This window comes from Antedon bifida, chromosome 3, assembly GCF_963402885.1.
Source record: "Antedon bifida chromosome 3, ecAntBifi1.1, whole genome shotgun sequence".
NCBI classification, from domain to species: Eukaryota; Metazoa; Echinodermata; class Crinoidea; order Comatulida; family Antedonidae; genus Antedon; species Antedon bifida.
In genome coordinates, this window is record NC_136228.1 from 3,637,835 (window position 1) to 3,660,330 (window position 22,496).

Genomic DNA, 22,496 nt, shown 5'->3' on the forward strand with positions numbered 1-22,496 from the left:
CTGCAGACTTATGTAGAATTAAATAATACAATTTAACGTTTTTCTCAATTTATTTATATATAACAGCAGCAGCTTCATATTTTTTGTCTAACTTTTTCAAATCATTAATTGATAATAATAATAATAATAATAAGTAATATTCATTAATTGATTACAGTTATTAGAAATTGAATATATTATTATTATTCTCACCCTGTTATTGTGAGGTTCAAGGGAATTATTCATTGTAAGCTTTCTTAATTTGTATTCATCATAAATGTTTGTGTTTCAACAATTTCCTTTTTTGGTTTAAACCAGGGCAGTTTCTGTATTGTCAGATCAATGATTTGTACCATATAATAGTACAAATTCTGCTTAAAAGAGACATTTGAAAGTCAATATAAAATTATGCATTATTTATATATGATATTATTGTAGTCAATGCGGTAAAATGCAGTTTGGAAGGCATATAGTCCAGTAAAAAATCACCCTCACTGTGGCAAAAGCTCTAAGCCTACGATCTTCATTCTAAATATAGTATCAGAACGTTCAATCGGTCGCTCAAAGAGACTGCAGACAGAAGACCGTAATTAATACAGACCTAGTTTTTTTGGTCACATGGCATGAAACGCGATACTCTCTGCTTTTTACAGCAGCATTTTTTAGTACGCGCGCGAGGGTGGCTGCCGCGTCTGACGACGATAAAACAGTAATTAAGATCGTGTACCTGGATTTTGTGTCACGTGACATGAAACATAATACTCTCTAGCTCTAAACTGCTCACATGTTTTTCCCCTCCAAATTCTGGTCGGGCCTTTTCTTTACTGGAATATATATTTATTTTGCATATATTTTGTTGGTGTCCTAGCCTAGGTGTCGTTGTTTTATAATTCGCTAACCCAAAGTAGGCTAGGATTAAATAATTTATAGTGTAGGCCGCTGGCCGAAACTAGGCATAGACTATTAGAATTAATTATAATTATAGCCCCGACTCTGCGTGAGCTGAGGTCCACGGGCCCAATGTCGTCTCGTCGGCGGATTTCCGTCCAAATTAGCTGGGGCGGATCCAGGGTGGGGGTCCACGGGGTCCGGACCCCCCCCCCCCCCTAAATTTTAAGGGTGCCCTTTTTTTAGAGGTTCAATATTTTATTCGTGTGACATATTTGTGTGTATATTAGTATGCACAGAGTAGGCTACACTAACCCCAAAAATAAAAACAGAAATTTATCACAATGCGCGCGATGTTAAGTTACGGCGGCCGATCAAAGAGCATCGTGAGAGGTGGTGACGCGTGATGATCTCTACTTAGACTTCTAAAAATAGATCGTTTCACATACTACAGAGGGCGCATATAAAATTTTTACGATTCAACCCCGCGTACGTTTACCATGCTATGTCATTGACGCGATTATTTGTCCGTTGGTAAACACATTTTTATGTATTATTCTGAAAATAATTGAACTGTAAACATAATTCTTTTGAGTATTTGTTTATTTACATATCATTCCATCAGATCAACTATTTTTTATTTCCATTACATCCAACCAAACATGTAAAAAATGTAGTTAAAATATCGTACTATCATACGCGGTAGATTGTTTACTAAAAAAATCATCGAATGGTCCAGTGACCTTACACTATTCAACCTTGTTTTTGTAGTTGAGCCTCTCATGACCTGGGATTTGTTTGTCTTCCTACGCCAAGATAATATAGTTCTACAAGCCATGTGCTTTTTTCTCTGAGAAATATTTATTATAAGTGCCAAAAAAATGTTTTTTTCTCGATATGAAGCCTTTAGTATTCAAATCTTTTAAAGAAAAATCACACATACCATAAAGAAGGTCTTTTATTTATTTCATTTTTGAAACAATATTTGTGAAAATTACGTGAGGCTCAACTACAAAACCACCATTTTGTGATATGATGTCATCGTAAGCCAATCAAAGCTGAGCTTTCCCGTGATCGGCAGAGCTCACGGTTGAATGATTTTGGATTCTGGCTATTTGATTGGTGGACGCGAATCACCCACAGCGGAATGTTTTCTCTCGCGTGTACCGAGAAGTCACGTGATCTCTCTGTACTGAACGTTACTACACAAATTTAGAGCAATGAATTTGTACGAATTCCGTTAAATAAACAACTCTATATATTTTATAAACAGTCAATAACATATTTTATTGATATTTCCAATGTTGATATATAAAAGAAATTACTATAAAACGTAATTATATGTAATTATTTTAGCGAAAAATGGCGCAATTTGTTTACAACGTTCGTGGCTAAAAACGATCATTTTCGGCAATGTTTTAGACCCTATATTCAAAAACTACAAGTCAGATTTTTGTAATTCTTTCTTTATTGGAATATTGAAACAAAATACCAACAGATAATGTTGGTTGAAAAATAACAACTTTTAATTTTGCATCGTTATCCCTACTAATAAAGTGTCCGGCGAACTAGAAAGGTGCCATTTATCATGGATTTTGCGTGCGAGAGTACCATTTCCGGCCATCTAAGTGTGTCCTGTAACAAAATTCGCTTCGCCACAACCCCCACCATGGGGGGGCTGTGGCTCAAATACTCAATATCTGATGTGCCCTTTTTATCGGCGGACCCCCCTCTCAAAAATGTTTGGATCCGCCCCAGATTAGGATAACGATGCGTAGGGGACGTCTACTATCTTTAGATAGGATTTTAATTAGCAAACAATACATTGTTTGTTTGCATTGTCCATGCTTCTAAAGGTGATGAAAATGGTGTTTACTAACCCTACGAACCACCCCTACCACGATCGACGCGTAGATAATTATAACAATACTTCGTAGGCTACGTTCAGAGAACAATGACCTACTATGAATTTTACGTGCAGCAGAGTACCATTTCCGGCCATGTTTATTCTTGATGAAACTGGTAACGTTACACCTATTATATCAATAAATAATAATAATAATAAAAAACTTTATTTAATCATGGTAACACTTGTTCACCTCAATGGTGTTTTTCGACAAGGCCGTAAGACATTATACACTATTTAGCAATTAAACAATTAACAACAAGAGTTTAACTTGACAATGACAATGACACTTAATACTAAAGATATTAATTAAATTATTAATAAGGATTTAACCAAAAACTGAAAATCTTAATTTACACATCTACATCAATATTAAATTACAGTATTAAAACAAATTAGAATTTTAAAATTTGTAAAATCCAAATCGTACAAAAGAGTGAACACCAATATTAACATTAAGAAAGTAATTACTTACAAATAAATGCTCTAACATATTAACCTTATTGAATTGAAAATCTTAAATACATTTCTGACATCATATAATTTGAACTATAGTATACTTAAATATAATGGTAATCATACATTTTTTAATTTTAATTTAAAATTAAAAGATGTTTTTACATTTTTTATGTCATCACTTAGTTCATTCCATAATTTAGCACCTCTATAAGACAGGCTCCGTTTGTTATAGTCCGTTCTAGGTTTAGGTAGCATTAGTTGATCTTGAGATCTTGTGTCATAATGATTTTCTTTGATATGAAATCTGTTTATTAGGTAAGTTGGTGCTAAATTATTGGTAATTTTGAACATAGTGATGGCTTCATTTATATACAAACGTTTCTCAAGATTATCAAAGTTAAAGCTGTGCAAGGCTTCACTACTAGAATCACTTCTACTCTTCTTATTATTTTGGCAGCTCTGTTTTGCATAACTTGAAGTTTGTTACTTTGTAGTTGGTTTGAACGTCCCCAGACAACATGGCAGTATTCAAAATAGGGAGCAATTAACGATTTGTACATTGTACATTGAGTATTTTTTGGTAAAATAGAATTTGCTTTTTTGAGGTAGTAAAGTCCTTGCAGTGCCTTACCTTTTACATAGTCAGTATGTTTATTCCAAGAGAGATTATCATCAATAATCACACCAAGGTGTTTACAATGTTTGACACGATTTAGCTTTTGACCATCAATATTTACATTTAAATCATTAATTTTTGAAGTTTTTTGTGAAGTACTTATAATCATATATTCAGTTTTCTGTACATTTAAACTAAGTTTATTTTTAATGAGCCAGTTTTTAATACTATTTAAGTCAACATTTAGAGCTTCAATTACATCATTAATATTGTCAGATGAGTAATGAATAGCTGTATCATCCGCATACATGGAAACGTTACTATTTTGTATATTTTGAGGCAGATCATTAATATAAAGTAAGAATAGTAATGGGCCTAGAATAGACCCCTGTGGAATGCCACAGGTACTTTTACATGTGATTGACGAGACACCATTTACACTTGTAATATGATTTCTATCTAGCAGGTAGTGTTTTATCCAGTTTATTACATTATCTTGGAGATTGAAGGATTTTAGTTTTTTAAGTAGGAGCTCATGGTTTACAGTGTCAAATGCTTTTTTTAAATCAATCATTGCAATGCCTATATACTTTCCTTTATCAATGGATTCAAGTCACTCTTCAGTTAAATTAAGGAGAGCAAAAGTGGTTGAGTATCCTGGTCTAAAACCTGACTGATGCTCATATATCATATCATAGGAATGTAGATAGGAATAAATTTGGTCAAAGACTACTCTTTCAAGAATTTTAGAGAGAACAGGCAGAACTGAAATAGGTCTGTAGTTGCTTCTTTCAGTTTTATCACCACCTTTATATATGGGACAGATTTTAGCACTTTTCCATTTGGCAGGGAATGTTGATGTTGAGAGAGATAAATTTATTAAGTAGGTGAGTGGATACACAATAGAATCTTTTGCTACATTTATAAGGTAGGCTGGAAGCATATCATTTCCAGTCGCCTTTTTTATTGAGATAGAAGTTAATAGTTTATATACATATTCACAGTCAATATTTTCAAAGTTAAATTTTTCGGGATTTTCAACATTTGTGTTTTGTACAAAATCATCATTATTAGGTGATCATTTAGAATAAAATGATCACCTATTGTTATTGTATCAAATCTTTATTTTTTGGTTTTCCGCAACGAAGTTGCAGGAAAACCTCTTGTGATTGTACGAAATCATCATCAACTTTTTCTTGATCTTCTTTCTTTCTGTATGATTTTTGTGGAACGCTTTTCTCCAAAACTTGCAAACATAACATTTTGTAACTTTCTCAACATATCGTCATGCACATGAAGATGTGCTGCGAAGCTTTTCATGACGTTTACAATTGCGCAACGTGACTTACGCGTGATTTAACGATTTCTTCGTATTTAACATAGGTCGAAAACCAAATAACATTTCAAATTGAAACTTTCCAAAAGTTTAATTTATATCGTGCGCTAACTTTCTGTTGAAAAAAATTTGCGTGTTTTACATAAAGTTACGCGCGCACGCGCATTTAAAATTTCAAAATGCGCAAAATTAATTTCTAATCAACTTTCTACACGTTTCCTGTCGTTTTAAGCATGTAAAAAATTCCCACGCGTGCGCAAATTTGTACGTGTGCGGTGCGCACGTAGCATTGAAAACGTATTTTTTTCGCGTGATTTATGTTTTTCCAGCCTTTTCTAGTAATTTTACCAAATTTTAAACAATTTCGACTTAAAGATACGTCATACGAGCACGTCGAATTGGACAATTTGCGCACGTTTTTTATGAAAAGGTTAAAAAATTCGTTTAAAATATGCATTTTTTTAAACAATCGTAATTTCTAAACTAGACGGTCAACTTTTTGTGGATGGCATATTCTGGAAGTAGATGAGTTGTAGATATCGGATCATGTATTAATATGGCTAACCGGACATTGTGACGTCATCGTATGGCCACGCGAATATAAAATATAGGATTTTTGTATCTTTCGTCATAGCTCACCACATTGAATAGAGCGCATCTCCACTTATCCGTTTTCCATTTTCACCCCGATTTTGATATTGTCTAGGTCAATCAACTATCTTTCGCAGGAGTTAAAAATAATTTAATTTTTTTGACGTCATCATGCCTAAAAATTTAAATCACGTGTGGCATTAATTTCATCTTTACAGTAAATTTTAATCTGTTATAGCTCGTAAGAATAAAATGTGATAATCACGATTAAAACTTTTTCTGAAAGCTATTGGATTGTAGATACGAAATCATGTGAAAATTTTGCCAATCGGATGTTGTGACGTCATCATATGGCCAGTTAAATGAAAAAAGTCGTATTTTCATCTTTTGCGTCATAATTCATTACATTTAAAAGAGCGCGCATCAATATTTCACGTATTCAAATTTCTTCTAGACGTTAATATGTTGTTGCTGAGATAATTTCCTTCCGAAATTGCTACCTTCGCATTTCATTTTAAAACCGTCAACATGTTATAATTTGCAATAAATAGCGGGTCCCGTAATTTCACCTATTCTACACTGTGTGATATGGATACAGATTATACTATGTATACTATATATGATTCAAAATAATAGAATTCAGCAATAACATATCATATTCTTCAGTTCAGGTCATAATGCCAACGTGAACACTTCCTTTTGTCCTCAACCTATCCCTTAATGTTAAAAGGTACGTCGTTACACGTTCATGTTGCACCACTTGCGCGGCGGAAAACCAAACTCGTCAAAGTGACGAGTTACATGTCTAGTCTTTTTATTGTTTCTGTACACTATTTTGTGTAACAATTATCTCAAAAAGTTTAATGTCAATGATTACCAAAATTTCAGAATATCTTTCAAATGATATAACTTAATCCTAATAAGCTTTCCAGCGTGATCACTCATCCGTGACGTCATTTATACGCCATTTTGTGAAATCACATTATCAATCATATCTCCATAATTCATTATCACATATTAATGAAATTCACTACACGTAAACTTCAGGTCAAGGGTAAAAATATTAGCAAATAAAAAGTTGCGCGTTTCAAGGTCATGCACGTGAAATTGCGCGTTAAAAATTTAGAACGCTCAAAATTAAGTTTTGATCAATTTAGAGCATGAATTAGGCCATTTGCGCGTTTCAAAAAATTACTGCGCAAAAACGCGTTTTTGCGCACGTGATTCTTAGAAAGCGTAAAAAATAAAATTTAATGTATCAATCACAATCTACTCACAATTCTTAGTACATTCACCGATTTTGAGTCCATTCCGACTTAAGATAACGCTATACGAGCACGTTAAAAATGACAAAATGCGCAAATTAATTGCATCAAAGTGCTAAAAATGGTGAAAAATAAGGCATTTTTAAAATGAAAATAACTCTTCAGAATGCAAGATGACCCCCAATTTTTTTAACTTATTCGGTAAGCCATTGAGTTGTAGATATTAATTCATGTACACATTTGACGTACAAAATGTTGTGACGTCATCAAATGGCCACTTGAATATAAAATTAAGTTTTTTTTCTCTTTTGTCATATTTTAACACATTCAATAGAACGCATCTCTAATAATTTGTGCCTGATTTTCGCTCAAATTTTAGTATGTGATTGCTCAATTAATTGACTTTCTCATGACCTGCCACTATTTTTATTTTGATGACGTCATCACGCGTAAAAACTTGAATAACGTAGGTCGTGTAATTTCACTTTCGCCGTAAATTTGAATATCTTACAGCTCTTCAGAATTAAAGGTTACCTTGATAATTATAATTTATTATGAAAGCTGATGAAATGTAGATATGAATTCATATAAAAATTAAGCATATCGGATGTTGTGACGTTAACATATGGCCAGTTGAAGTTAAAAAGTAGTTTTTTCATCTTTTTCGTCAAAGTTATACAAATTTCAAAGAGCGCGCATTGCGCTTCTCCGTGCCAAATTCTCTTCCAATTCTTATATTTATTTGCTCAATTCATTATCTTTCGAAATTGTCATCTTCGAGTTTATTTTGATAATTCCATCATACCAAAAAATTAGAACATGATGTGTGTCCCGTAATTTCACCTATGCTACACTGTATATAGATACATTATATACTGTACATATTGTATATGGCATATAATAGGCACAACTCAGCACTAAAGCGTATAATAGGATGGCATACATCAACATTCACAATGTCTTTCAAATACTGTAACTTAGTCATAATAAGCTTTTCAGCGTGATCACTCAACCGTGACGTCATTTATACGCCATTTTGTGAAATCACATTATGAATCATATCTCCATAATTCATTATCACATATTAATGAAATTTACTACACGTAAACTTCAGGTAAAGGTAAAAATATTAGCAAATAAAAACTTGCGCGTTTCAAGGTCATTCGCGTGAAATAGCGCGTTAACAATTTTAAAAGCTCAAAATTACGTTTTGATCAATTTAGAGCATGAATTAGGCCATTTGTGTGTTTTAAAAAATTACTGCGCAAAAACACGTTTTTGGGCGTGCGTACATAGAAAGCGTAAAAAATACCAATTTTTTGTACAAATTGCATTCTACTCATCTTCCTTAGTACATTCACTAAATTTGAGTCCATTCCGACTTAAAATAACGCTATACGAGCACGTTAAAAATGACAAAATGCGCACATTAATTGTACAAAAGTGCTAAAAATGGTAAAAAATAAGGCCTTTTTAAAATGAATATAACTCTTCAGAATGGAAGATGACCCCCATTTTTTTTAACTTATTATGGAAGTTAATGAGTTGTAGATATAAATGTATATACCCATTAGACGTACAAAATGGTATGACGTCATCATTTGGCCACATGAATTTTTAAAATAGGGTTTTTTCCCATTTTGTCATAGACCACCATATTCAACAGAGCGTAACTCGCTTATCTGTGCTCGATTTTTTTTTTATTTTTAATATATTCTACCTCAACCAATTATGTTACTCATAAGTTGCCAATATTTTCATTTCGATGACGTCATCACGTCTTAAAATTTGAATAACGGTGGTTACGTAATTTCACCTACAACGTATAGTTGAATACCTTACAGCTCTTCTGAATTAAAGTTGACCTTGATGTTTATAACTTATTATGAGAGCTGGTGAAATGTAGATATGAATGCATATACAAATTAAGCCTATCGAATGTTATGAAGTTATCATATGGCCAGTTGAAGTTAAAAAGTACTTTTTTCATCTCTTTCGTCAAAGTTATACACATTTTGAAGAGCGCGCACCACGCTTCTACGTGCCAAATTTTCTTCCAATTGTTATATTTTATTGCTCAATTCATTATCTTTTGATATTGGTATCCACAAGTTTATTTTGATAATGTCATCAGTGCCAAAAACTTAGAACATGATGTGTGTCCGTAATTTCACCAATGTTACACTGTATATAGATATACAGTATATACTGTACATAATGTGATATGACATATAATAGGCAAAACTCAGCACTATAAGCGTATAATAGGATGGCATACATCAACATTTTCCGATTTTATGTTAACATACGTGCATGTTTATTAATATTAATGTCAATAAAATTATAAAAATGATCACCTATAATTCGTCAAAGTGACGAATTAAATTCTAGTTTACATTAGGAATTGTTTTAGCAAGGTTTGGACCCACATTAGAAAAATACTCATTTAAAGCATTAGCTATATCACTAGAATTAGACTGTGTACCAGTCTCACTTTTCAGATTTGTTATATCAGTATTTTTACTTTTGCCAGGAACAATGAGTCTTATGTTTTCCCAGATCTTTTTGGGGTTTTTAGTATTAAGTTGATCTGAGAAGTAATCCTGTTTGCATTGTTTAATTTTTGAATTAACTTCATTTCTTTTTGCTCGATATTCATCCCATAAGGGTGCACTGTTCTTCCTTATGGCTTTCCGTTTTAATGCGTCTCTTTCTTGTATACTTTTTATCAAATCCTTTGTTAACCAAGGGCTTTGTTTATGCCTGACTCTTCTTTTTCTTAGGGGTGCATGTTTATTAGCCACTTTTATGAACTTATTTTCAAAATCTTCAAGGGCCTTATCAATGTTATCATGTTTTGAAATTTCCATCCAATTTACATTTAGCAGATCTAGTTTGAAATTAGTTTCGTCAAGGTTTTTGTAATTTCTATTTGTTTTATACCTATGGTTATTAACACTTTTCTTTTGTTTACCAATTACAGCATAAATAATAGAATGGTCACTTATACCACTATGTAATACACCAGCATTGCTTACTTTTTCTGTATTAGAGACATATATGTGATCTATCAAAGTGGATGTACTGCTTGTAATTCGTGTAGATTCAGTAATTATCATTTTTTAATGGTGATTTGTAGTTATCTCATTTAATCTATTTGTGTAACATGAAGGAGTGCTTGCATTAATATCACAATTCAAATCACCAATTACAATTAGTTCATTGTTTGTGTATGTACTTTCTATATCATTAAGAACATGTTCAAATGTTTCAAATAAATTTATACTTGAATTAGGCGGGCGATACCAGGCTAACAAGATTATTGGCTTCAATTAAAGTATAGAGCCAACTCTCCTTAAGAAGCCATACACACTTAAAGCTCAGGTACAGGCATGAATTTTAAATATAATATTTGGTTAATTGTACATAAATCAAATATTTGTAACAGAAATCAAGACGAAAAAACATGAATTTCCCTTAATATGGCCAAATACAAAATTTGGCAAAATTCTTCCATAAAAACCAGGAAGACTTTTTTTCAGTAGTTAGGTAGCTAACCTAATGTAATAACATGTCTGGTGACTCCCTAGAAGGTGAAAAAAGATGGTGGATATACGGTGGATAATTTTTGCTATAGCATGAAAATAAAAAGCTGAAGTTGAATAAAAATACCAGAAATGTAATATCCAAGTTATATTACCTATATTTAGTTATCTGATAACATTTTTTACCACACCGTTTATTTTTCATAGCTTTTTAAAATGCCTCTCTATTTACAAAATTTGTGTACAAAAGAATAGAGATTTTACTGTGTAATTTGAACTATCCCCCCACTGATAAGAAAGTGCTTATTTTCAACAAGCACGTGTAACACAAATAAAATCCCAAAAATTATGAAACATAGGGGAAACTATAGATCGATAATTATTGGAATGTATGATCAATAGAAATTTTTTGCCCGCACCTGGCCTTTAATCCAAACTAAAAAGTATGATTTCTTAAAAGCATTTTATAAAAGAATGAAAGGAATTCTGGTCTTTAAAATTGTCTTGTTAAGAGTTTTCATGAATGTTCTGGGTTATAATAGTACAAATTCTGTTTAACAGACATTTGAAAGTCATTGTAAAATCTGCGATTGAAATGCATTATTTATTGTAGTCAATACAGTACAGTTTGGAAGGCATGCAAATTATCCAAATTTCAATAATCAATGACATGGCAGTTAATATTTTCTGATCATCTTATAGGCAAGTAGAGTGTTTATGACTTTTGAGTTTTATGAGGGTGGTGTGGAATAAAAAATTGGGATTTTTTAAACTTCCTACATTGTGAATGCTGGTGTAAACATTTTATGGAATAATGATTTTGCTTTTTATAAATAGTCTGGAATGTCAATCAACCAAAATTCGGATCTAAACCTTTTCTTTCAAGTAGTATATGTCTGAATTAGATGTCCACTGCTCACAATAGAAGTGGAAAATAACCTTAGTAATTACTATTTTGACAAATAATTCACTTTTCATATTTGTTTTATAATTTGGTTATATATATTAGTGTTACACAAATACATAGAAATTAATTTAATGCAATTTATTCTTTACAGATAACAGCGTCAATAAAGTGAAATGGCAGATTCACAAGGTAAAATTCAAATCCAAATCCATCTTCCGTTCATAAAATTAATGATATATATAATTATTATAATGGCGGTTTATAGTCTCAGTACTGAAGAGGTTACCCAGTATAAAGAAGAAATGAATATACAAAATAGTTGACGATTTGTTTGTACAGTTTAAGTGTATTTATATACCTGTATCAATAGAAATGTATTATATTGTTTCAAATGTATTTGATGATAATTGATAAATGTAAATGATTTTGTAAATTGAATTAAAAGAAATTGACTCATTCATTATCAAAGAAAAGGCCATCTATACATTAATGCTACTACATTATTCGCATAATTTTACGTATCTCCTCCAAAATGCTTAATGGTAAGTGCTCACATTTGGCACACAATGTTTCGTGATGCGCCGCACACGATAGGCTATATCACTTTCCTGAATTTTAAGGATAAACACTAACAAAAGGCAAAAAATAACAGTAATTGGACGTCCCAGCGGCCATGTTTTGCAAGTTGTTACGTCATGTATCAACTACGCAACCTCCCCGTTGTGTACCACAATCTACAAATACCATGCCGAGTTGCCAAATGAAAACGGTGTTTAGTCTCGGCAGCTGGCCAACTGTATCGACAAATCGCATCGTTAAAATTCTAATTAACTACACCTATCCTTGGAACATAATTTATTTCGTAAATCATGGATAGCTCAGTGAGTAAAACGCTGTGGCCATTGATATCAATGCTTAGTACGTTCATATTCGAATCTGCGAAATGTGTACCACCGCTTCAAACAAAAAAAATCAAAACTAGACCACAATTTAATTAATTAATTACAAAAGTAGCAAAAAAGATAACAAAGCTCCCACAAACAAATTGTAAAATATTAAAAACCATTGAAATAAAACAAAATGTAAATGAATAAAAATAAGCACACACAAACAAAACGAATCCAATGGTTTGATTGATATATTGTTGACCATGAAAACAACTTACCACCACAATTACGGAAAACAATTAACAATGTGTTTAGGTCGTGTTTCCACAGCAATGTATTTTTCATTCCATTTATGTTCACTTTCTTATTCTATGTGACTTGCATACACACAACTATTTCTGTTACACAAAAAAACAAGATATCATATAATACACCACAAAATATATAGTTTGGTATTTTATATTTTCGTTAGTGTCCATGCGCATCATCTAATTTCGACTACCACCACCATGTGCACTTTTTTGTGTTGATTTCAAGTCCGTAAGCAGCTGTAGTTTTATTATTCCAATACTTCACAACCTAATTCTATAAATTACCAATTCATATTTTATAATTGAAATGTTTTAAACTGCCGACCGATTGACAGAGTTCAACGTGTATGTCCCTCTCATGTACATTATCACTTTCTGATGTGCACCCTAGATTAATATTCACACACACAATTTTTCTTTTCTTTAGCGTCTTTTATTTTCGTAAAGTTCCATATCCAGTATTGCTTTCATTTTTTTACCTTACAGATATTTCAAAGTGAAGGAATACTTTGTGTATAACAAAATCAATGGCCGTAAATATTTCCGAAATTTATTCCTGACAATTTTTTTTTAAAATAATAATTTGTCAGAATACTTTTATCAGTGAAGAGTGCGGTTATATAATACTTACACATCCCATGCAAATGTCTATACCCCCAATTATTAAGGCAGAAAAAGACTGTGCGGAGCACAGGTTACTGATAGTTAAATTAATAGGATAGCATAATCTTCAAGATCATTGCAATCACCATTTTAGCCTAATTTGGTATATTTTTTTGTACAGAGAATTTATAAAAAAAAATTAAACAAATAACTGAAAATAAATCAGTTAAAAAACCACAATTACTTTTTCCTTATACTGTATACAAATAAAAAATGCAAAAAATTAATAAAAGTCATTCAACAATAATTAGTTCTGCTTGATGGTAATTGCCGACTTCAATTCATTAGTTGAAAGAATAATTGTAATTTGTACAGTATCACAAATATGACAAACAAATATGCCGCGTAATTTTTGATTGCACACCCTGAAAAGATAATCACATCGATTCCTGGCCATAAAGAATATACTCTGAAAAATTGACATAGCTAGATGAAATTGATCTCAAGATAATTGACGGACAAAATAATGCTAAGGAAAGAATAAATAAAGATTCTGACAAAATCATTTTAGTTATATGCATGATAATGTTAATTAAGTACTATGAACAAATAATTTGTTTTGTTAGTTTGTTGAAGTTTTTTATTTTTCTGGTAGAACAATAAAAATAGCCTTGCTGCTGATTTTTGGTCTGAAATATTTATAATTATGAAAATAAAAATTACAATAATGGTGATACATTTGCATTCCAGAAATCTCAGAGTATGATTTCCTGCAACTGTTGACTGAAACAGCAAAGTGGTTTGATGGATTTGGATATCTTAAAATATTAAAAGTCTTATACAAAGACCATCTGAAGAGATCTATAGTGGAGGTGGAAACAGCTTCATTAACACTAAGGAATGGCGACTACATTATACTAATTTGCATATACTTAATTTATATTATAGAAACCTCAGAAGAGGATTTCAGGCAACTGGTGACCGATATAGCAAATTGGTATGATCGGAGTGGATATCTCACAAGACTGAAACTTTTATACAAAGACCATCTGAATATGTCTAACGTGAAGTTGGGTAGAGCTACTAGTGTTATAGATCTACTACAGGATTTAACAGCCTCTGGGAGTTTAAGTTCATCAAATCTTACTATTCTATATGACACAATAAAGATAACCAAGCAATTTGGCTTTAAGTCAAATGTTAAGAATCAACCTCCAGAAGATATTAAGAACCATGTAGTATCAATGTTGACATCTTACAGACAGAAGCTTTTTCAGTTGGGATTAGAACTTAAAAAGGATGAAGTATCAAAACTTGATTTTCTTTTTAACAATCCATTATTAATGAAATATCCAGACAGCTGGAGTTTGATTAAGGATTTTGAAGACAGAAAGATCATTGATAGCGATTATGCAAGGATGGAGGCGTTTCTTAATGTTTTAGAAAGAAATAGAATGACAAAGGCTAGGAAGATTTTCATTGATGGTTAGTTTATTTGTTTTTTATTTTGTTTCTTTCAAATCATTGTTCACTGATTAATATTTGCCACATACAGGACAATCAAGTGAGCAAAATGAACCAATCAAATATTTTAGGCATTCAAATTTGTTCATTGGTTTGTTTAGGTTTTTTTGCCAATTTATTGTAACTTAAAAGCACTCCATCATCATTCAATCAATTATTTGATTGAATGACGATGGAGTGCTTTTAAGTTACAATAAATTGATTGATTGTTGACCTTAGTTTACTCAAAGCAACTTTAAAATCTTATTCAATTTTCAGATATTGCTTCTCGTGATTTAGATTTTCAGGACGCGTACAATGAAGCTTTGAAAGGTGGATCCGTCAAAGTCAATCTTGGAATGCTTAAGGTAATTGGACAGGAAGGAGTAGGTAAAACTTGCCTCATCAATGCCTGTCTTGGAAAGAAGTAAGTACTAATTGGAAAGTGAAATTATAAAATGTGTGTTAGTCAACTAAAAATTACAAACCAGCCTACTTAGTCAATGGTTTGAGGTACACACCTAATTGGCGACAGTGGCTTAGGCTGCTTTTGTGCTTTCCTGGCAGCTAGTGACTATGATTTTATATTTTTATTTGCGTTGTGTTTGTTTAATTTGTTGATATGTATTATATTTTGTAAAATGGATCTTTTGCCTGAATAAATAATAATAATAACTTTTATTAACTTATTTTCGATAAATACATTCTAAATATTGCAGTGATCTACAATAGTTAATTATAAAAACCTTCTAGAAATATATAAATAGTTGAGTAAATAATGAAATCTCCCTAAATGCATAATTCATGAATATATTAAAATGATTTTTACAGTACTTAAAGCCCCCTTCCCTACGTTTTTTAGATCTAATTTAAGATCACAAACTATATTTAATGTAAAAATAATACTATATGGTCCTATTGCGATAACTTTTTTCGTCTTTAAACGGTTAAAAATGTGAAAAATAAGTCGATTCTAATAATTATAGCGGCCCGCTATAAATCCCAAAATGCATTGCGCGCGGATTGATATTTTTGTTTTTCACCTGTAATTCGCCCACTTTTCGATCGATCGTGAGGCCAAAACAAATGGAAGACTCCTAACTTTTCAGCGAAAATACCGGGTTTTCCCCAATTTGTATCAACGGAGTCTGGCAAAAATAGAAAGACAATTAATGCAGCAACTATACAACTTCAGGCTAGGTATATAGCTAGCGTACGATGTTCGTACGTTACCGATGTTTACCAGCTAGGCCTACAAAACTAAGCCTAGCTAGGCTAGGCCTAAGACCGTCCACGAGAGGTTGATCGCCGCGAGCTACTTAGGTAGTGCATTGTTTCTCACTTTTTATCATAATTTACCATAAAACGTACATTTAAGACAAGGAATGACATGGTTTAATGTTTTTAAAGTAATATATATGTATTATTTTTACAAAACGTCACAAATTGTAGGGAAGGTGTCTTTAAAAATGTATTTTTTGTCAGATTTGAGAAAGACCATATAGTTACAGATGGCATAGCGGTGATAAGAACAGCAAGCACAACATGGAAAGAGGCTAAATCTGAGAGTGGTAAACATAAATACAAATTATCATTATTACTTTTACCACCGTCGTGTAACATTATTATCATTAATCTCATCATCATAGACACAAACATGCCTAAAATTAAATGGAATTACAGAATGTAATTCAATCAAGCTTTCATGGTGTCAACAGCCATATTTTCACATACATACACTCAACATTCCTCAACATGCAAGCTATGTTACATTATTTAATGATGGTACGGTAAATGTAATTTTAGAGTGGTAAAATGTCCAAAGTATAGTCACGTATCGTATGTGCTAAAATGATATTTACACATTGTCTTTTTTTCTACAGGAAATCCTTCAAAACAGTATACAAAAATGGTCACTGACAAATTGAGAGAAAAGAAAACTGTAAACGTATGTCAATAATAGTGTAATAAAAACATAAAATGAATGAAATAACAACTACAGGATTTTTATACTATACCAGTCACTTATAAGAGGATTGTTTTCTAAATAAATGAGAAATTATGAGCAGATATTTTATTTATTTTTATTTATAATTTTTGTTCAATCTTTCAATCAAATTTGAGAGTAATTAATATTAGTTTGTCTCCTCTATTGATTTGTAGACAATATTTAACTTTGTATAAACAATTGCATTTCTTTTATATATCCATTTATTTTTTTTTTTCTCTTTCGTGGGTGTAGCCCACTTTTAATCATTATTCCATTCCATGACAAAGATATACAAAGATTAAATATAAAAAAAAAGCATATGTTAAAAAAACATGTGTTTATAACATGTATGTACTATAATAGGGTTAAAAAAGATTTATTATTTTTTTATTGCGTCAGATTGACATGGATCTACCTACAGATGATAATGATGATGGTATTTTTGTTGACTACAATAACGATAACAATGATGGTATGTAGCTTTTTCTTAAATTCTAATCTATTACATTTTGTAGTCCGTAATACCAATAAACAAGTCTTACAATTATCCATTTCTCTCATATTAGCTAGATTTTCCAATTTAAAGTAACTAAATAAATCAACCTTTAATCTGTGTAACAATTATGGTGATAGTCGTACTTTTCTACCTCTACTCTGACAGTGACAACAACTAAAACTATAATGATGACATTATTAACAATGTTACAATTTACAATGACAAAACTATAATGATGACATTACATTGATGAAAGAGTTGATGATAATAATTATGACGACTGAGTGTAATAATGATAATGATGATGAAGACTGCAACTATAATGATGATGACTGTATCAATGAAATTTACAATAATAATGATAATGAGGACAATGAATTTTACAATAGACTGATGATGATAACTGTGATAACTAAAATAATGATGCTTGTTATGCTGTTTGTAGAGTAGCCAAACAACTTGTTTCCACTACAGGTGCTGATACAGCTACTCAAGCTGTTCCATTTGATACAGAACAGCAATTTGATAAAGATGTAATAAAGAAAGTGGAGGAAAATAAGGAGGAGACTTTGGAAGAAACATTTAACATCTGGGATCATGGGGGACAAATGATATACCATGGTATACATCGGGTAAGTTCCAAAATACTATATATGTATTTGTAAATTGATGTTATATTGACATTGTTTAAATACTTTCACAAGGTAAGATCTTTAATAAACTTCACTTCAACCAGTTAAAAGGAGATGTTACTGTATAGACATAATTGTATGGCCAAGGTATATAATAGTTTGCCTTTTTTTCTCCATTCAGTAATTGCAAATATTATTCCATGGTACTGCTTATATAAAATGTTAATATACAAAACATTGGAACTATTTTTATTAACACTGATTTTAGCCACAGTGTTTTATGAATTTGTACTAGAGAAATGCTTTGATAAAAAGAAAATCAATAGTAAATGATAGTTTATCAAATTTGTATAATAATAGATAGAGTTCATCAATCGAAACCAGATGAAAATGTTTTCACATTGTACAGTATACAATAGTCTTTATTTGTGTTAGAGACCATCTAGAGAATAATATGATACTCGTGCATTAGGCCTTTAAGAATATTAATCGAATATTTGAATAACAAGCACATCATTTTTTCCAGATCTTTGTAACATCAGAAGCACTTTACATCGTAGTGTTTGATCTCAGTGTGAACCTTGAAGATCGTGCTATCGTTATTGATTCTAATGGCGTAAGTATTGTAGTTGTTGTGCTGGTCTTCTTGATAAGAAAATCATAAATTCTATTTTTGGTTTTTATGAAAATATTTTTGTTGTATCTATCAAATGAGCTGCAACAATGGGCATTTTAAAGCCTTGTTTAATTCTCCTTAACAATCTTTAAAAAAGCATTTACTTTTTGTTTAATGAAACAAGTAATCTATAATCTTTCTTTGTTTATTGTCCTCAGAAAAAGCATCAACATCATTGGACCAATCTCCAGTTCATATTATCTTACATCCTGTCAGTTTATTCTCATAGTCGTATTGTGAAAGAAGATGAGGAGAATGAAGTTAACAAACCAACTATCCTTATTGTGGGTACACATAAGGGTAAGCTTGGTAAGACTGAAAAACAACAAGATGATGAGGTAATACTAAATCTATTTCTATAGCTATCATAAAAATAACCTAAAAGACATATTACTGCTCCAAAAATATGAAGATACTTTATTAACCAACTTTATATAGGCATATCATAATAAACAATTTTTAAATACTATTTTAAATAAATATATATGTATATTACATTTTATAAACTTTTTGCAAACAGGCAAATATCATTTTTGAGAAGGTTCAAGATGTGCTTAGAGGAAAACTGTACGAAGAACATATATATCAATATTTTGCCATTGAAAACAGCCAAGAAACAAAAGATGAGAGCTTTAGTGATCTCAAAGAGGTTATTGAGAAGCTTATGAAAGCTTTAGAAAAAGATAAACCTTTAAAGTGGATGCGTTTTCGATGTGATCTTCATGACCTCAGAAGAAAAAAACATTTTTCTTTGTGTCCTTTAGAAGAGGTAAACTTTATTTTGTAACCACATTAATAATCTTACTTTGAGCATTAGAACTTAATTAATACTTTCATTAACCATGTTCTGCCACAGTGTATTAATCAGAGGAACTCCACACCCAAATGTATAGAAAACTCGGATTTCAAAATCTGAAATTACTAGTTTCATTCTGACCACTGAAATGGACCGATCCATTATTATTCGGAGAGATTAGAAAAATACTTTATACCTTTTTATAAATATTTCATTGCAGTATTACTGTTATAAGTTAGGTTTTGGAACATTTTAATAATTTAATCATTTTTATCTGATCATAAAGTAATAATATTTCAAATAACCTATCCTCTGATTAATATTGGATTGGTCCATTTTAGTAGTCTATACATTCATCTCAAAAGTACAACAATAAAATAGACATGAGAAACAAACATTGCCACATGGTAAGCTGTAATATTACTCTTTCATATTGATAAATGGTATATAGTACTGATTATATTTCTGTAAAGAGTCTCTAATTTGAATGGATATAGAAACAATTTAGGAATGGAGACTTGCATGAGAAAATGGTTTAACATCTATTTAGTGCATACTTCTTCTATATTATCTACACTGAAATACCAAAAAGTGTTGTCCATGTAACATTTCATGCTAAAAATACAAAATTAACGTTGGTAATAAATATATCTCTACCATGTTATAAAAACTGAATATGATTTCCTATTTAATTATGTTTTAAAAATCTAGTATTATAACCATTATTTCTAGCTCAAAATACTGGCAACTAAGAATGGTATTGAAAAAGAACAATCAATCCTTCTTAACTTCCTGTATGATCTTGGTGAAATTGTTTACATGCCTGACAACAAATTATTAAGAGATAAAGCAGTGTTAGATCCGATGCAGCTGGTTGAAATTGTTACTGCTTTTGTAACAGTCATTCCACCAAAGTTTCCAGTAAGTACAGTAGGCCCATGTAATATTTCAAATTGTAAATATGTGTTTGTGCTGTCACCCCTATGCAAGTTCGGTGCAGTTCCTTGTTTCTTGTGAAAACATTATTTTTGATCATAGTACTTAGGAATTCTTTTTTGGTTTAGAAGCCTGCATTTAGGAGGGCTTTTAAAAAACTTGACAAGGGCATACTGGAAGAAAAGTTGTTGCGAAAATTATGGAAAGAGCGTAAAGTTGACGAAGGAAACAATTTTGAGTTCCTTGTGGCACTGATGATTCAATTAGGTTTTATTTGTGAGAGGACGACGACCAGCAGCCAAGATGTGGCAAGTACATCTATAGTAGGTTTTGTTCAGTTATCTTTTCTAACATGTTTGGCATGCAAGATTATGTAAAAAATAATTTTTTGGGGATGATACATGCTTGGTGAAATTTAACATAAAATTTTAAAATATTTGTAGGGTTATGACATATTTTGTTGAAGATGTTTTTAACATGTACAGGAAATGATCTTCATTTTCTTATTAAAAGAAATCTAAATGACATTTTACAAATCAACAATTTCAGGAATCTCTTGAATCTGCAAAGCGATCATTCTTTGTGCCACTACGCCTTGCTTTCAAGACATCAAGTGAAGTGAAACCAGTGCCTGATGATTCACATTCTATCAGTATCTATTACGACTTTAAGGGATATCTGCCAGATGTATTGTTTCCATATATGATTATTGATTTCCTCAACAAATTTCAAAAGAAAGGAGTTGACCCAATACTCTTGTATAATCATGCTGAACTTTACTTCGACCAAGATCATGATGTAACTTTATCTCTTGTCAAAGTCATAACTAAGGAGAATGAGCGAAAGTTCTTGTTAAAGGTACTGTATCATACAATCTCTAGTGAATAAATCATAATTTAATCTATTCCTAAACTCAAATTAAAATATCAAAACATCACATTCCTTTTTTTCAGGTGACTATTAAAAGAACTCCTGCTCGTAATGAAACAAGTAATGAGGAACCCTCTTCGGAAGCATGTAAAGAGGTATGTTATCATTTCATATCAGTTTGGAGAACTATATATTTTTTTTATAGATGTTTTGGTTGATTGTTATAATACGATATAGTTTAAAATAATTCAAACATTTAAAATAATTTTTTTTTTTAGCTGTTTCATCGTCTTAATTTGTATTTGAAATTGTAATTTTGTAGATTCTTTAGTTTTCATAATAAAAACACCACCCTAGATATCAGAATTGAAAACTATTAACTATTGCTAAGATCTACCATTTATAAAGTTAAAACTTTATTGATTTCAGTTAACATTATTAATTATGATATAATATAATATGATTAATAATAATTGATATAAAAACATCTTTAAAAATTAAATTAAAAAATAATAAAATATTAATATAATATCAATTTAAGGTACAAGCAACTAAAAGTACATTTGCCAAACCTAGTTGGGATTTATTTTTTTTATTATATAACATAAATTAATAAAATTGATTTATAAAAATGTCTTTAAAAATTCACTTTAGATTTGTATTTTAGATATTTATTTATTTTTTATTGTTTTAATTTTCCCTTTTATTGTATTGTAAATTTTTAGTGAACAAAACATTTTAAGAATTTGTGCTGCTGATTCAAAGTTGCTACATTGTATGTGTTTAATTGTCATAGTGTTAATTCAATTTGTATCTTTAGGTTTTGCTAACGATTCAGAAGTCATTTGAACCTACTAAAGATGGTGGTAGAAGAGGCATTCAATATGAGAGATGCATACTTTGTGATGTATGTAGTGATACATCAGAAAAGAAGCACATTCAAAATCTTGAATATTTCCAGTATAGAAAGTTAAAATGCACCACAACTGGCACAACATTTTCAATAGATGTTACACGTTACCAGCGGCTATTTGGAGGTAAGAATTATATATATATACAAGTTTATTTTCATTTATTTATTTGACCAATAAACAATAAACTGAATGAACAATATGATTATTATGTAATTTAATAAACACATACAAATTATTAAATATCTTCATTCCTCTATAACCAGTAGTAATACTATCAGAATCATTATTGACAATCTATACATCAGGGATGTCGGCGGTGGACGGCCCCGTCCACCACTCGGAATTTCCGACCACCATTTTCATGACGCTGACCACCACTATATTTACGCA

At 31.0% G+C, this 22,496-nt stretch overlaps 2 protein-coding genes across 2 annotated transcripts in view; both read left to right on the forward strand.

Annotated features, from left to right (window-relative positions):
• Nucleotides 1–22,496, forward strand: part of LOC144838081 (uncharacterized) — a 64,653-nt gene that overhangs the window by 38,886 nt on the left and 3,271 nt on the right. The window lies entirely within an intron of this gene.
• On the forward strand, nt 17,192–21,523 carry LOC144836985 (uncharacterized). The gene is made up of 10 exons (XM_078691950.1): nt 17,192–17,258; nt 17,757–17,914; nt 18,441–18,530; nt 18,749–18,928; nt 19,111–19,359; nt 20,119–20,307; nt 20,451–20,645; nt 20,872–21,180; nt 21,276–21,347; nt 21,515–21,523. Exons 1-10 carry the CDS (start codon nt 17,192–17,194, stop codon nt 21,521–21,523), a joined length of 1,518 nt encoding a protein of 505 aa, XP_078548076.1.